Raw genomic sequence first — 17,520 nt, 5'->3', positions numbered from 1 at the left:
AATGTCGGTAAAAGAAAATGAAACATTAAATAGTCCTTAAAACAAACCCCTATGAACCATCACAAACTCTGTGGTGCGCTGTATAATTGCTGACAACATTAAACTCCTAATAAAACTACGGTGTTAAACATGCACAATAAATATATTCAAACTCGACTGACTCTCTGATTGCAAATATAAAGTATGAATTGTTGTCCTCTGCACCACAAAGTTTGTAACAGATTGATGATAGCTGTTATGCGTCCTTTGTTTATTTTTCCTAAACGCAAGATTTGCAAAGGTGGGATTGAACCCCGGTCTCCCAGATTGCAAAACTAGTGTTTAAGCACTTGAACCACTAAATCATGAGCTCATATCCTACTCCAATTAACCTTAAATATATTGTAATCAATGCTTCAGCTGTGTCGATAAATTTAAATGACTTATACTGAAATCACACATAAGGCAAACGTTACTAGCTCTGTGGTGCAGAGGATAATCATTCGCTCTTGACATATTCTATAACACAGAGATGTAGGTTCCAATACCGCTCTTGCTGAAGTTAAATATTTGTTAATCAATGCTTACGTTAAGGTGAAAACAAGGATCACTGTGAAAACGGTCTACCTATATGCTCTTTGCATATTTTACAGTGCAGAGTCAGGGGTTCGAATCCCACTATTGCTAAAGTGAAGTGTGTTGAAATCAATGCATAAGCTGTCATGAAAAAAAATAATCACTCTAAAATCAAACACTTGGCGATTGTCACTGCCTCTGTGGTACAGTGGATAATGAGCTGCTCTTTGCCTATTTTATAACGCAGAGATGTGGGTTCGAATCCCACTCTTGCAAACATTACATTGTAACTGGAGTCTAACCTTCAGCTGAAAACAAATAATTGCTGAATAACCTCTGTGGTCTAGTGGTTGAAGAATTGACTATCAAACAAGAGAGTCTATGTTCGAATCTCCCTAGTATTACAATTTTTCTGCATTCACCATAAACAGATCAATAAAACCCCATTTAAGACGCAGATTAACTACACAGACCAAATGGGTGAGTGGATAAAGAGTTCAGCTTTCATCTTGGAGATCGGGGTTCGAATCCAACTAATCTTTATGTTAAACTGTTGTCAAAAAAAAGACAAAATTGCGCGAAGTACAGCTCTCAGTGTGAAAGTCACGATGGCACTAGTGGCAAACACCGTTGGTTGCGGACAAGGTTACCGTTGAAGCATGGGCTCGAATCCCACCAAAGACAGCTGTGAACACAGCAAAGTACCTGGGGCGGTACAACATAAGAGGCGGATACCGGAAACAAGCTGGGGCGACAAGAGATAAGAGGCGGATACCGGAAACGATCTCAGGCGGCAAGAGATAAGAGGTGGATACTGGAAACAAGCTGAGATGGGGATACAGAATGGCCAGACTAATCGGTGACAATGAAACACGGATCAGAAACATACCTGCGGTGGTAAAAGAGATGGAAGGCTGGACTGACAGGTGAGCGTGACAAACATGAGAGAGGCGTGGCTGAGAGAGAAGGGTGGAGCAGTGGCCAAGGAGGAGGAGTGGTGAGAGAAGGAGGAGCAAAGAAAAAAAAACGCCAAAACTTTTTTTTGAACCCCAAAAAGGCCTAAAATGAGCTCTCTAGAAAAGTTTAGTATCAGCGTGGTGATTCGAACCCACGTCTTGTGTGATGGCCTTGGATCTCTAACCCTTTGCTCTGACCACTAGGCCATCACTGGACATAACATGTAGTGTTCTTTTGGTTATTTTGATGTTACCCACGTGTGCCACAGTTTAAAAAAAAAAAAAGGCCAAATGAACACAATAAACCATTTCAATAAAATAACTATTAGTTTTTGTAAATATGAACATTTAGTAATATATAAATCTTACGTCTTTCAGTCGGATTTTCAAATTTTAACACTAAAAGCTTTTTCTCTAATTAAATTACTTTTTTAATGTGTCAAAACTGTATTTTAAAACAAAATTAAGAATATGAAAACAATTAAAAACATTAAAATCATTAAGTTTAAATATTTACAATCTATTAAAATATATTGACTATAAATAACTATAAAAGTCTTTCACATATTTTAATAAAATCATATCACAATATATTAATAATTAAAAGTCTTCATATGTTAAAACACACAGTAGGAACTCACTTCTAAAAGAATGAATACTGTGTGACTCACATGCTGTTGAAGTCGAGGTGAGTTAATGAATCCCTCCTGCCGTCTGGTGCATGAAGGGTCCTTCACTTCATTCTGTCTAACGATAACCTGAGGTCAAGGTTATGGCCTTCAAACTGTCTTTGTGTTTCAGCGATAGCAAGCCTATAACATACACAAGAACAAGACAAATGCTATTGACTGTCCTGTTTTTGCAGTACAAATCATATTGCATAAAAAGGAAATAACAAAATTAATACAGTATATAATAATAAAACTATTTAAGACGATTTTAAATGTAATATCAAAATATTATAGCACTTTAGATCTACACAACACCTATATACAAAGACAACAGACACACAAGAATACTAATAACAGCAAGAGAATATCATACAGAGCAGCAAAAGAGCATCATGTCAAGTCTGTGATAAACCTCCATTAAGGACCAGACTGCCTTAATACATGCTCATGTTGTCAAATAAAAGAAACACTGTGAAAATAACCCCATTAAAATGACAACATTGTGACATATGTTTATCTAAATAAACTGACCTGCTCAGCCATGGGAGAAGAAACATTCATTTATTCAAACAAACAAACAATATAAACGTTACTTACAGGTCACTGTATTGTCACGGTGTTCCTGCACTTTACGGTTCGGCTTGTTTATGCGCTGTTTACAGATATTATAATGAAATCACGGAGCTGTCAGGATTTGTGTTTATGTGTTGTATCATCAAGCCTCATGCTGTCAAACACCTGAAGCTGCGGGTCAGACTCAACGTGAAACAATGCGCGCCGCCTAGTGGAGCGGATGGAGAACTGCGCTACAGTTTACAACACACGAGTAATATTGTAGGTTTAACACGCTTAAAATTGTTATTTTAATAGTTTAATGTCAAATTCCAATCACAGACTCAGAAGGTCTTTATAATGCATTTAAAAACACGTTAATGCTCAAGAAAAAGTGCCTAATAAACTTGTGAATAGGTGATCCTCAGGTCCCTCCTGTGGTCAATAGGTGTATCCGCATTAATGAAATAAACACAAGGTGGACGGAGAGTCAGTCGCGTGAACACTGAAGAGAGATTAAGGAGATTTAAACACATTCTAGGATATTTTACAACACATTTGACTTTGTGAGTGTCTCGGCCAGCAGAAGATCGAGATCAGCTTTAACCTGATGGAGTAAAACAGATGAACTGGAAAGCTCATGTAAACACTCGCAGCAATGAATGGACAATCCTCCGAGACTCTGGGTAAAGTAGATGTGCGTTTGACTTGATTTATTTACATGCACGTGCGCCGCTGTTATTCACTGTTGAAGTATTTTGCTGTGTCTTGTTTGCAGAATCAACCATCATTTATATCAATGCTGCTGGAATCTGCAAACAATTCCAGACCAGCAGGATTTTGTGCTTTTACCATCCAGTTACCACCACATCAATCCCACAGAGAAATCTGACATGGCAATGCATGAAAATGACCCATATGACATTCAAGTTCATGTTTAGATTTCACATATATAAAATATGTCACATATGAAACATGTTCGTTTACAAATATCATTAATATAAATATATAATTAAAAAATATATAAGTAATTAAAATATGTGCATATATGTTTAAATATATTCGCTATAATTTCAGATGTTCATATATGGATATTTTAGCACTGCTTTTAATAAAAGGAGATTGCCAATGTGTCTTCGGCTAAACTGCCTAACTCTGGGCATCTGGTGGTAGAGGGGTTGAATTGCTCCAGATCCTCTCTCATATGTTCATATATGCTCAGGTCTTCATATAAGGTAGAAGGCAACACATTACAAGTAAAACTCACCAGGACATTGCAGTTTCTATTAAAACCAGTGCAATTTGCATTATAACCATTTAACTCTTACTAATTCTCTAGCAATCTCATTATTTTCCCAGTGTGATCTTGAAAGAGAAGTTTAACCTCAGATTGTTCAAGATATAATTTTTTTTATTTGTAAAAACTGTACATCCCACATTTATTTCACACTATCCATTTAAACAAATGTTTATATCTCCAAAACAAGTTAAATGTCATTGCCACTTGATGCATATTCATTCAGTTTAGTAATACAGGCTGCAGCATGTGCTTTATAAATCAGTGTTAAGTTAAAGTATGAAGAATTAAGTTAAATATAATTTCACTTTTGTTCATCATGAAGATCTCGGCTCAAGAGTTTTTACTGAACGGCTCTTCCTCTGCTTCAGTAATGAAGATGTAAAGCTCTGAGTCTCTGGATGGTTCAGGATGGATGAGTCTCTGGCTTCTACAGACCTATGATGACCATTTATTTCCAGCACAGGTTAAACCACAGCCAAACATTATAAGGACTGATCATTCATGATGCATGTAAAGCTTGATTAGTTATTTAGGCAATATTGAGTGAATGATCATTAAAGTCTGTGTGAGCTAATGACTAAATACTTTTACATATTCAAATAACAGATGCACAAGATCAGACCGATGTGTTCAATTATGAATGAATGTCTAAAAATGTTCAGTTGTGCCACTTTATTTTGAGCTTTGACATGAAATTGATAGTGGTCTATGTGTTTGGTTCATAACAGTACTTTACCTGTCCATGAGTGGATGTCCTTCATTACAGGCACTGTCTATCCACACGTCCCACAGCTCTGCTTTTGTTGATCGTATGACCCAAATACATTCTTTATTTTGTAGAAGAGACACATAAACTGACTTCATTTCATGTGCTGTATCATTTGTTAAAGCACAGCTACAGCACAACATTGAAATACCAGATGGAATTATTGGTTTCTTTGCATTTTCAATGTTCAGTTATAGCTTATTCTGTCACTTACTGATGATATTGACCTTTCTTCTCAATTTCAAATAAAATGTTGTGATTTAGGGCATTTTAATGTTTGCTAATAATACTGACGATGAAAGACCAGTGTTTTAACTTTGTTTATTAAAGTGTTTAACTCAAGATTTGGGGCCGGTTGCACCAGCAGCGTATGAGTTAAAACAGCCTGGTTGTGACATAAAGGGACACTAAGTTACACACTACTAAATATTTTTGTGTTGCACCACTGATCTTAGTGTAAATGTAACGCTACGCTCCAACTAAGTATTTACAGCAGCCTCTACCCATGAATATCTGTAGAAAAGAGATGAGAGCGAGATTAGTTTACACAGAGGAGCTCATGGTGATACTGAAGAATGATCTCCCTCCACTCACAGCCTTATTTACACTCAAATCTCAAATAGTTTTGGTTTGTAAAACAATAGTTCAAGTGTTTTGTTTATTGTACCCATCATTTAAAGTCACAATCACTCATGACTGAGCTTTTCTCCCTGTTTTTTTCTCTTTCATGTGCAGCCTATTAAAATAATATCAGGTTTAATGTTTGGATAACTTAATGTGTATTTCACCTGCATTCACATCACACACAGCAGGTATGTGTGTCGTCTGTCCTTGACTCACTGTAATGTTGTCATTTAATTTGCATTGGACATTGTGTACATGATATGTTGTGGTTTTCTTGGAGCAGCTGATATAAATGCAGAATTTTAAAGCAGTTTAACGATTTAAAGGCTTTTTATTGGATATTACGTCATTCAATGCGACTACGCATTACTTTACCGAGAGCTTACGGCCTACTAACTATGTTCTGCCTTTAAGAGCATGTGGTGCAACAGAAGTAAGAACAAATTTAGTTACAAACTAGCTAGTGGTTACTAAGCCTCTAGTGTGCACTTTATGTTCCAGCTCAAGCAATAGCCTACCAACAGCTGGTGCAACCCTACCACTGATCTATACAGAAGGACCCCTACTCTGGTGGAGTAAACCTGACTTTCAATCATCACAACAAATGAAAACAAATTTGTTATCCTGACCAACTAACAATTTCTGGACAAAAACTTTCAGCAAGTCTGATACAGGTTAGGAGAGAAGCGCGATCATGCACCGCCATCCTCCACGCCAGAAGAGCTGCAGCTGCTAGAAGGACTCAGGGAAGTGTGTATGTGTCGCTCTGGCCATGGATGACTTCACTACACGCACCTATGGCACCAGTGGCATGGACAACAGGCCTCTGTTCGGGGAGACCTCGGCCAGGGTAACTCAATGATTTATTTATTTGCCTTTCTAAAGTCAACATGAAATCACAATTGAAGCTTTTTTTCTAGTGCTATTTGAAACAACACTAATAATTTATTCTAAACAAATTAGCCTAACTATAATTTATTTGATATATTAGAATGTAGAACGATCTGTTTTTCAACAATAGTTATCACAATAACAATGGCATACATTTTTATCATAATTTACACAACACGCCTTATATTTTTCCAGAAACTCTTGTTGGGACTTTATGTAAAACAATAAAGCTTGCTATTTAATATGATTTATTTCATATTCAATGATTCATTAGTATTAAAATATTGATGATTTATTAGTATTTAATATGATTTCTATAGGCCATTTCAATTTGTTGATGTGGTTGACCCATGAACATTTCCTGCTTGTTTTCAAACAATTTCACAACTGCAACAAGATGCAATTGAATCATATCGTAAGGTTAAAACAGCTGTAATAACTTTATTTATCAATATGCTGACCTGTTTGAATTCTCGGAAGCGATGGAAAATGTAAAACAGGATATATGTTAGGACCATTGTTATTGTTTACATTCATCAAAATGGTTTATAATATATAGTTGCTTTACAAATGACACGCTTAATGTCACAATATTATGAATATTAATGTCATCAATCAAAACATTGTTTTTAATAAATAGATATTCAAACGACTTCCCAGTCAATGTTTAACAGTTGCCAAATTAGTTAAATAAATAATACCTGTCGCAGGTACATCTACATTCACCACCAGGCGGCGCCGTAATTACTTATGTAAGAGAATCTTGCTTCCACAATCTAAAATAGATAATCTAACTGTGATTGAGTGTATGAAGTGTCCAACATCTCACACATCTTTTTATCTGTTGATTAAGTGCATCATTCTGATATTTATAGTGCACTTATTCTTTTGTAAATTTTTAAATGCACTACTTGCACTATTCAAATGACAAAATTGTGTAGAATAGTGCAAAAGTATTTGATTTGGGATGCACATTATGTATGCAAAAAACCCTTTCAAACCGTTTCCAAGTCAATGTTGCCAGTTGAATTACTAAACTACCAAATAATACCCGTCACGTACATTCACCACCGGGCGGCGCCATAATCACTTGCGTAGGAGAATTTTGCTTCCACAATCCAAAATAAATAATCCAACTGTCGAACATCCCACATCTTCTTTTAAATCTGTTGATTAAGTGCATCATTCTGATATTTATAGTGTACTTATTCTTTATTCGATTTTTCGGTGTGAATGCACTACTAACACTAATATTATAACAACAAAATGGCGTAGAATATTAAGAAAGTATTCAGTTTGGGATGCATGCAAAAATACCCTTTCAAACTGTTTACCGGTTGCCAAATTAGTTAAATTACCAAACTACTAAATAATACCTGTGGTGATTACATTGTTTTTCACCACTGGGAGGCACCCTAATTTCTTGCATAGGAAAATTGTGTATTAAGTAAAACTACTTTCAAGTTTAAACATACCCAACCAAAGCATGCAGTTTTCTTTCATGAAACACATGGTGAAGCATGAGAGGGTAAAAAAAAGCTTATTAAATTTGTATAGCCATGAAAATGCATTCTTATGACTGATTTTGTGGTTCAGGGTCACATATTTAAATATTGATGAGAAATTTAGTAAATAACTATGAACTTTATCTGTAAATAATTTAAATTTTCTTATTTCAAACTTATTTTTTATACTCTTGAAGCATTACATTGGTGCTATGTAGTGTAGGTATAACAAGGAATATATTTTCCATTGGAAAAGTACCTGTAAAGTGATGTTATATTGCTTCCTTTTTTATGTTATCTACACTGTACACTAATATAATGTTGTTGATCACCTCCAGGATAGAATCATCAATCTAGTAGTTGGTGGACTTGCATCTTTACTTGTTCTGGTAAGTGTTTAACTCGAATGAAAATCCCAGGGGCCATTTACGCAACCTCACTTTCAATTAAAAATGTTTTTTGGTTCTTCATTTGCTTTTGAAACAGCATAATCCATGAAATGTAGTTATTTTTTGGTGAAAACAGTGACTTTAGTACATCATCATATGAGCATATCCTCAGTCAACCTGTTTATCATATTTCATAATAAACTCAGCATCTCTTTCAGGTGACCATCATTAGCTCATTCGTCTTCCCTTCACTGCCTCCCAAACCACTCAATATATTCTTTGCCATCTGCATCATGCTAGTCTGCGGCTCAGTGTTGGTTCTGGTAAGTGGAGACGCATTGATTATTTCAATCGTACCAAAAAACAATCAATGCAAGTAAATGCAATCTCTCTCATTCTTTCAGATATACTGGTATAGGCAGGGCGATCTGGAGCCGAAGTTCCGCAACTTGATCTACTACATGCTCTGCTCCATCGTTCTGCTGTGTATCTGTGCCAACTTGTACTTTCATGACGTGGGACGTGATAAACAGAGCAATGCCTTATAAAAACCACAGGAAGCGCAGAATGTTCATCGTCATGTGGGAGCTTTGGAAACCCACATAAACACCACTTGAATTCTTGAATCGGGAGAATTCATTTTCCTACAAGCCCCGTTTGTGTGGGCAGGCCAGTCTGCCTTTGGGAGCCATATTAATGCACATAAACATATTACAGATGCAAATATGTTAGCGATCAGTAGCACTCTGGGATGTCCGTGCACACGTTTGCACCCTCAATGCTGTACACAGCTTAACTTGTATGCCAATGTAAAGACAAGACCGGAGTTTTTGAGATAAGCCATCCACAATGCTTTTATATTTGTACATGATACATCTATGGTACACATTCCTAATGAAGAAATTGCTTATTTTGTATTTAAATTATTAGAAAAGCAATCTCGAATAAGAGCACTTGATTAAAAACATGCAGCGGTTGTTGAGAAATTGTTTGTTTTTTTTCTAAATTAATGAACAGTGTTCTTTGATAGGGTGAAAACCTTATATTTTTGGTTATAACCTGTTGTAATTTGGTTTTATGTAATGAATAAATACATATACACAATGTGCATTTGTAAGGTGTTTGCTTTGTTTTTGTACCAAAGATTTACACAAAAAGTTAATCCCTGATGGTCATTTTTAGTCATTAAACACACTTCAGTATAAGTCATGCTTTGTTCAGATTTTACTTGTCCATGGTTTTTGTTTTAAGGGTTTAAGTTCAGACTTTGCTAGCAAATGTTGGCAAATTCTATGGCAAGTTCAACCAGATGCACTGTTTTTATTAATTATTGAAGCTGAGTTTAAATTCAGTTAAGCTTGTTTAATTAGTGCTACAAATAAAGCCCGCTTCAACATCACTAGCTCAGGTGATGATTAGTAATTAGTTTAGCCATGTGCAAAATCATGGATTAATTTATGTGGCCAAAGAGGGTAAAACACACATCGGGAGTTCAAATCTCTTAATTGCTGACTTAAAATGCAGCTGCAGCGTAATTAGTTCAGCTGCTGAACATTGAGAATTGCAATATGCAAAAAACACAATCATACTTGTGTCCTTCAGTGGCTCAAGCAATAAGTCAGTGCGTTCCAGTATCTGAAACCAGAGTTCAAGTCCCAGTACTGCTGACATTGAAATGTCGGTAAAAGAAAATGAAACATTAAATAGTCCTTAAAACAAACCCCTATGAACCATCACAAACTCTGTGGTGCGCTGTATAATTGCTGACAACATTAAACTCCTAATAAAACTACGGTGTTAAACATGCACAATAAATATACTCAAACTCGACTGACTCTCTGATTGCAAATATAAAGTATGAACTGTTGTCCTCTGCACCACAAAGTTTGTAACAGATTGATGGTAGCTGTTATGTGTCTTTGTTTATTTTTCCTAAACGCAAGATTTGCAAAGGTGGGATTGAACCCCGGTCTCCCAGATTGCAAAACTAGTGTTTAAGCACTTGAACCACTAAATCATGAGCTCCTATTCTACTCCAATTAACCTTAAATATATTGTAATCAATGCTTCAGCTGTGTCAATAAATTTAAATGACTTATACTGAAATCAAACATAAGGCAAACGTTACTAGCTCTGTGGTGCAGAGGATAATCATTCGCTCTTGACATATTCTATAACACAGAGATGTAGGTTCCAATACCGCTCTTGCTGAAGTTAAATATTTGTTAATCAATGCTTACGCTAAGGTGAAAACAAGGATCACTGTGAAAACGGTCTACCTATATGCTCTTTGCATATTTTACAGTGCAGAGTCAGGGGTTCGAATCCTACTATTGCTAAAGTGAAGTGTGTTGAAATCAATGCATAAGCTGTCATGAAAAAAAATAATCACTCTAAAATCAAACACCTGGCGATTGTCACTGCCTCTGTGGTACAGTGGATAATGAGCTGCTCTTTGCCTATTTTATAACGCAGAGATGTGGGTTCGAATCCCACTCTTGCAAACATTACATTGTAACTGGAGTCTAACCTTCAGCTGAAAACAAATAATTGCTGAATAACCTCTGTGGTCTAGTGGTTGAAGAATTGCCTATCAAACAAGAGAGCCTATGTTCGAATCTCGCTAGTATTACAATTTTTCTGCATTCACCATAAACAGATCAATAAAACCCCATTTAAGACGCAGATGAACTACACAGACCAAATGGGTCAGTGGATAAAGAGTTCAGCTTTCATCTTGGAGATCGGGGTTCGAATCCAACTAATCTTTATGTTAAACTGTTGTCAAAAAAAAAACAAAATTGCGCGAAGTACAGCTCTCAGTGTGAAAGTCACGATGGCACTAGTGGCAAGCACCGTTGGTTGCGGACAAGGTTACCGTTGAAGCATGGGCTCGAATCCCACCAAAGACAGCTGTGAACACAGCAAAGTACCTGGGGCGGTACAACATAAGAGGCGGATACCGGAAACAAGCTGGGGCGACAAGAGATAAGAGGCGGATACCGGAAACAACCTGAGGCGGTAAGAGATAAGAGGCGGATACTGGAAACAAGCTGAGATGGGGATACAGAATGGCCAGACTAATCGGTGACAATGAAACACGGACCAGAAACATACCTGCGGTGGTAAAAGAGATGGAAGGCTGGACTGACAGGTGGGCGTGACAAACATGAGAGAGGCGTGGCTGAGAGAGAAGGGTGGAGCAGTGCCTGAGGAGGAGGAGCGGTGAGCGAAGGAGGAGCAAAGAAAAAAAAACGCCAAAACTTTTTTTTGAACCCCAAAAAGGCCTAAAATGAGCTCTCTAGAAAAGTTTAGTATCAGCGTGGTGATTCGAACCCACGTCTTGTGTGGTGGCCTTGGATCTCTAACCCTTTGCTCTGACCACTAGGCCATCACTAGACATAACATGAAGTGGTCTTTTGGTTATTTTGATGTTACCCATGTGTGCCACAGTTTAAAAAAAAAAAAAGGCCAAATGAACACAATAAACCATTTCAATAAAATAACTATTAGTTTTTGTAAATATGAACATTTAGTAATATATAAATCTTACGTCTTTCAGTCGGATTTTCAAATTTTAACACTAAAAGCTTTTTCTCTAATTAAATTACTTTTTAATGTGTCAAAACTGTATTTTAAAACAAAATTAAGAATATGAAAACAATTAAAAACAATAAAAATCATTAAATTAAGTTTAAATATTTACAATCTATTAAAATATATTGACTATAAATAACTATAAAAGTCTGTCACATATTTTAATAAAATCATATCACAATATATTAATAATTAAAAGTCTTTAAATGTTCAAAACACACAGCAGGAACTCACTTCTAAAAGAACGAATACTGTGTGACTCACATGCTGTTGAAGTCCAGGTGAGTTAATGAATCCCTCCTGCCGTCTGGTGTATGAAGGGTCCTTCACTTCATTCTGTCTAATGATAACCTGAGGTCAAGGTTATGGCCTTCAAACTGTCTTTGTGTTTCAGCGATAGCAAGCCTATAACGTACAAAAGAACAAGACAAATGCTATTGATTGTCCTGTTTTTGCAGTACAAATCATATTGCATAAAAAGGAAATAACAAAATTAATACAGTATATAATAATAAAACCAATTAAGACGATTTTAAATGTAATTTCAAAATATTATAGCACTTTAGATCTACACAACACCTATATACAAAGACAACAGACACACAAAAATACTAATAACAGCAAGAGAATATCATACAGAGCAGCAAAAGAGCATCATGTCAAGTCTGTGATAAACCTCCATTAAGAACCAGACTGCCTTAATACATGCTCATGTTGTCAAATAAAAGAAACACTGTGAAAATAACCCCATTAAAATGACAACATTGTGACATATGTTTATCTAAATAAACTGACCTGCCCAGCCATGGGAGAAGAAACATTCACTCATTCAAACAAACAAACAATATAAACGTTACTTACAGGTCACTGTATTGTCACTGTGTTCCTGCACTTTACGGTTCGGCTTGTTTATGTGCTGTTTACAGATATTATAATGAAATCACGGAGCTGTCAGGATTTGTGTTTATGTGTTGTATCATCAAGCCTCATGCTGTCAAACACCTGAAGCTGCGGGTCAGACTGAACGTAAAGCAACGCGCGCCGCCTAGTGGACCGGATGGAGAACTGCGCTACAGTTTACAACACACGAGTAATATTGTAGGTTTAACACGCTTAAAATTATTATTTTAATAGTTTAATGTCAAATTCCAATCACAGACTCAGAAGGTCTTCATAATGCATTTAAAAACACGTTAATGCTCAAGAAAAAGTGCCTAATAAACTTGTGAATAGGTGATCCTCAGGTCCCTCCTGTGGTCAATAGGTGTATCCGCATTAATGAAATAAACACAAGGTGGACGGAGAGTCAGTCGCGTGAACACTGAAGAGAGATTAAGGAGATTTAAACACATTCTAGGATATTTTACAACACATTTGACTTTGTGAGTGTCTCGGCCAGCAGAAGATCGAGATCAGCTTTAACCTGGAGTAAAACAGATGAACTGGAAAGCTCATGTAAACACTCGCAGCAATGAATGGACAATCCTCCGAGACTCTGGGTAAAGTAGATGAGCGTTTGACTTGATTTATTTACATGCACGTGCGCCGCTGTTGTTCACTGTTGCAGTGTTTTGCTGTGTCTTGTTTGCAGAATCAACCATCATTTATATCAATGCAGCTGGAATCTGCAAACAATTCCAGACCAGCAGGATTTTGTGCTTTTACCATCCAGTTACCACCACACCAATCCCACATAGAAATCTGACATGGCAATGCATGAAAATGACCCATATGACATTCAAGTTCATGTTTAGATTTCACATATATAAAATATGTCACATATGAAACATGTTCGTTTACAAATATCATTAATATAAATATATAATAAAAAAATGTAAAAGTAATTAAAATATGTGCATATATGTTTAAATATATTCGCTATAATTTCAGATGCTCATATATGGATATTTTAGCACTGCTTTTAATAAAAGAAGATTGCCAATGTGTCTTCGGCTAAAAAGCCTAACTCTGGGCATCTGGTGGTAGAGGGGTTGAGTTGCTCCAGATCCTCTCTCATATGTTCATATATGCTCAGGTCTTCATATAAGGTAGAAGGCAACACATTACAAGTAAAACTCACCAGGACATTGCAGTTTCTATTAAAACCAGCGCAATTTGCATTATAACCATTTAACTCTTACTAATTCTCTAGCAATCTCATTATTTTCCCAGTGTGATCTTGAAAGAGAAGTTTAACCTCAGATTGTTCAAGATATAATTTTTATTTGTAAAAACTGTACATCCCACATTTATTTCACACTATCAATTTAAACAAATGTTTATATCTCCAAAACAAGTTAAATGTCATTGCCACTTGATGCATATTCATTCAGTTCAGTAATACAGGCTGCAGCATGTGCTTTATAAATCAGTGTTAAGTTAAAGTATGAAGAATTACGTTAAATATAATTTCACTTTTGTTCATCATGAAGATCTCGGCTCAACAGTTTTTACTGAACGGCTCTTCCTCTGCTTCAGTAATGAAGATGTAAAGCTCTGAGTCTCTGGATGGCTCAGGATGGATGAGTCTCTGGCTTCTACAGACCTATGATGACCATTTATTTCCAGCACAGGTTAAACCACAGCCAAACATTATAAGGACTGATCATTCATGATGCATGTAAAGCTTGATTAGTTATTTAGGCAATATTGAGTGAATGATCATTAAAGTCTGTGTGAGCTAATGACTAAATACTTTTACATATTCAAATAACAGATGCACAAGATCAGACCGATGTGTTCAATTATGAATGACTGTCTAAAAATGTTCAGTTGTGCCACTTTATTTTGAGCTTTGACATGAAATTGATAGTGGTCTATGTGTTTGGTTCATAACAGTACTTTACCTGTCCATGAGTGGATGTCCTTCATTACAGGCACTGTCTATCCACACGTCCCACAGCTTTGCTTTTGTTGATTGTATGACCCAAATACATTCTTTATTTTGTAGAAGAGACACATAAACTGACTTCATTTCATGTGCTGTATCATTTGTTAAAGCACAGCTACAGCACAACATTGAAATACCAGATGGAATTATTGGTTTCTTTGCATTTTCAATGTTCAGTTATAGCTTATTCTGTCACTTACTGATGATATTGACCTTTCTTCTCCATTTCAAATAAAATGTTGTGATTTAGGGCATTTAATGTTTGCTAATAACACTGACGATGAAAGACCAGTGTTTTAACTTTGTTTATTAAAGTGTTTAACTCAAGATTTGGGGCCGGTTGCACCAGCAGCGTATGAGTTAAAACAGCCTGGTTGTGACATAAAGGGACACTAAGTTACACACTACTAAATATTTTTGTGTTGCACCACTGATCTTAGTGTAAATGTAACGCTACGCTCCAACTAAGTACTTACAGCAGCCTCTACCCATGAATATCTGTAGAAAAGAGATGAGAGCGAGATTAGTTTACACAGAGGAGCTCATGGTGATACTGAAGAATGATCTCCCTCCACTCACAGCCTTATTTACACTCAAATCTCAAATAGTTTTGGTTTGTAAAACAATAGTTCAAGTGTTTTGTGTTTATTGTACCCATCATTTAAAGTCACAATCACTCATGACTGAGCTTTCTCCCTGTTTTTTTCTCTTTCATGTGCAGCCTATTAAAATAATATCAGGTTTAATGTTTGGATAACTTAATGTGTATTTCACCTGCATTCACATCACACACAGCAGGTATGTGTGTCGTCTGTCCTTGACTCACTGTAATGTTGTCATTTAATTTGCATTGGACATTGTGTACATGATATGTTGTGGTTTTCTTGGAGCAGCTGATATAAATGCAGAATTTTAAAGCAGTTTAACGATTTAAAGGCTTTTTATTGGATATTACGTCATTCAATGCGACTACGCATTACTTTACCGAGAGCTTACGGCCTACTAACTATGTTCTGCCTTTAAGAGCATGTGGTGCAACCGAAGTAAGAACAAATTTAGTTACAAACTAGCTAGTGGTTACTAAGCCTCTAGTGTGCACTTTATGTTCCAGCTCAAGCAATAGCCTACCAACAGCTGGTGCAACCCTACCACTGATCTATACAGAAGGACCCCTACTCTGGTGGAGTAAACCTGACTTTCAATCATCACAACAAATGAAAACAAATTTGTTATCCTGACCAACTAACAATTTCTGGACAAAAACTTTCAGCAAGTCTGATACAGGTTAGGAGAGAAGCGCGATCATGCACCGCCATCCTCCACGCCAGAAGAGCTGCAGCTGCTAGAAGGACTCAGGGAAGTGTGTATGTGTCGCTCTGGCCATGGATGACTTCACTACACGCACCTATGGCACCAGTGGCATGGACAACAGGCCTCTGTTCGGGGAGACCTCGGCCAGGGTAACTCATTGATTTATTTATTTGCCTTTCTAAAGTCAACATGAAATCACAATTGAAGCTTTTTTTTCTAGTGCTATTTGAAACAACACTAATAATTTATTCTAAACAAATTAGCCTAACTATAATTTATTTGATATATTAGAATGTAGAACTATCTGTTTTTCAACAATAGTTATCACAATAACAATGGCATACATTTTTATCATAATTTACACAACACGCCTTATATTTTTCCAGAAACTCTTGTTGGGACTTTAGGTAAAACAATAAAGCTTGCTATTTAATATGATTTATTTCATATTCAATGATTCATTAGTATTAAAATATTGATGATTTATTAGTATTTAATATGATTTCTATAGGCCATTTCAATTTGTTGATGTGGTTGACCCATGAACATTTCCTGCTTGTTTTCAAACAATTTCACAACTGCAACAAGATGCAATTGAATCATATCGTAAGGTTAAAACGCTGCAATAACTTTATTTATCAATATGCAGACCTGTTTGAATTCTCGGAAGCGATGGAAAATGTAAAACAGGATATATGTTAGGACCATTGTTATTGTTTACATTCATCAAAATGGTTTATAATATATAGTTGCTTTACAAATGACATGCTTAATGTCACAATATTATGAATATTAATGTCATCAATCAAAACATTGTTTTTAATAAATAGATATTCAAACGACTTCCCAGTCAATGTTTAACAGTTGCCAAATTAGTTAAATAAATAATACCTGTCGCAGGTACATCTACATTCACCACCAGGCGGCGCCGTAATTACTTATGTAGGAGAATCTTGCTTCCACAATCTAAAATAGATAATCTAACTGTGATTGAGTGTATGAAGTGTCCAACATCTCACACATCTTTTTATCTGTTGATTAAGTGCATCATTCTGATATTTAAAGTGCACTTATTCTTTGTAAATTTTTAAATGCACTACTTGCACTATTCAAATGACAAAATTGTGTAGAATAGTGCAAAAGTATTTGATTTGGGATGCACATTATGTATGCAAAAAACCCTTTCAAACCGTTTCCAAGTCAATGTTGCCAGTTGAATTACTAACTACCAAATAATACCCGTCACGTACATTCACCACACGGGCGGCGCCATAATCACTTGCGTAGGAGAATTGTGCTTCCACAATCCAAAATAAATAATCCAACGGTCGAACATCCCACATCTTCTTTTAATCTGTTGATTAAGTGCATCATTCTGATATTTATAGTGGTACTTATTCTTTATTCGATTTTCGGTGTGAATGCACTACTAACACTAATATTATAACAACAAATGGCGTAGAATATTAAGAAAGTATTCAGTTTGGGATGCATGCAAAAATACCCTTTCAAA

The 17,520-nt window shown here is 36.0% G+C and overlaps 2 protein-coding genes across 2 annotated transcripts in view; one reads left to right on the top strand and one right to left on the bottom strand.

Annotated features, from left to right (window-relative positions):
* dclre1c (DNA cross-link repair 1C, PSO2 homolog (S. cerevisiae)) overlaps window positions 1-12,809 on the bottom strand; it is a 28,940-nt gene extending 16,131 nt beyond the window's left edge. Inside the window, exons 1-3 of the mRNA XM_056455958.1 lie at window positions 12,668-12,809; window positions 12,071-12,211; window positions 2,183-2,323 (exon numbers count right to left, since the gene is read on the bottom strand). The gene's annotated coding sequence lies outside the window, so the exon portion shown is untranslated. The remainder of the gene's footprint in view (window positions 1-2,182; window positions 2,324-12,070; window positions 12,212-12,667) is intronic.
* On the top strand, window positions 5,897-9,326 carry LOC130223211 (transmembrane protein 243-like). The gene is made up of 4 exons (XM_056455963.1): window positions 5,897-6,274; window positions 8,159-8,209; window positions 8,428-8,532; window positions 8,614-9,326. Exons 1-4 carry the CDS (start codon window positions 6,197-6,199, stop codon window positions 8,755-8,757), a joined length of 378 nt encoding a protein of 125 aa, XP_056311938.1. The 5' UTR covers window positions 5,897-6,196; the 3' UTR covers window positions 8,758-9,326.
* Window positions 12,810-17,520: the final 4,711 nt, after the last annotated feature.

This window comes from Danio aesculapii, chromosome 4, assembly GCF_903798145.1.
Source record: "Danio aesculapii chromosome 4, fDanAes4.1, whole genome shotgun sequence".
Taxonomy (NCBI): Eukaryota; Metazoa; Chordata; class Actinopteri; order Cypriniformes; family Danionidae; genus Danio; species Danio aesculapii.
Note: the sequence above shows the minus strand (reverse complement) of the source record. Positions and strands in the feature narration are given on the sequence as shown.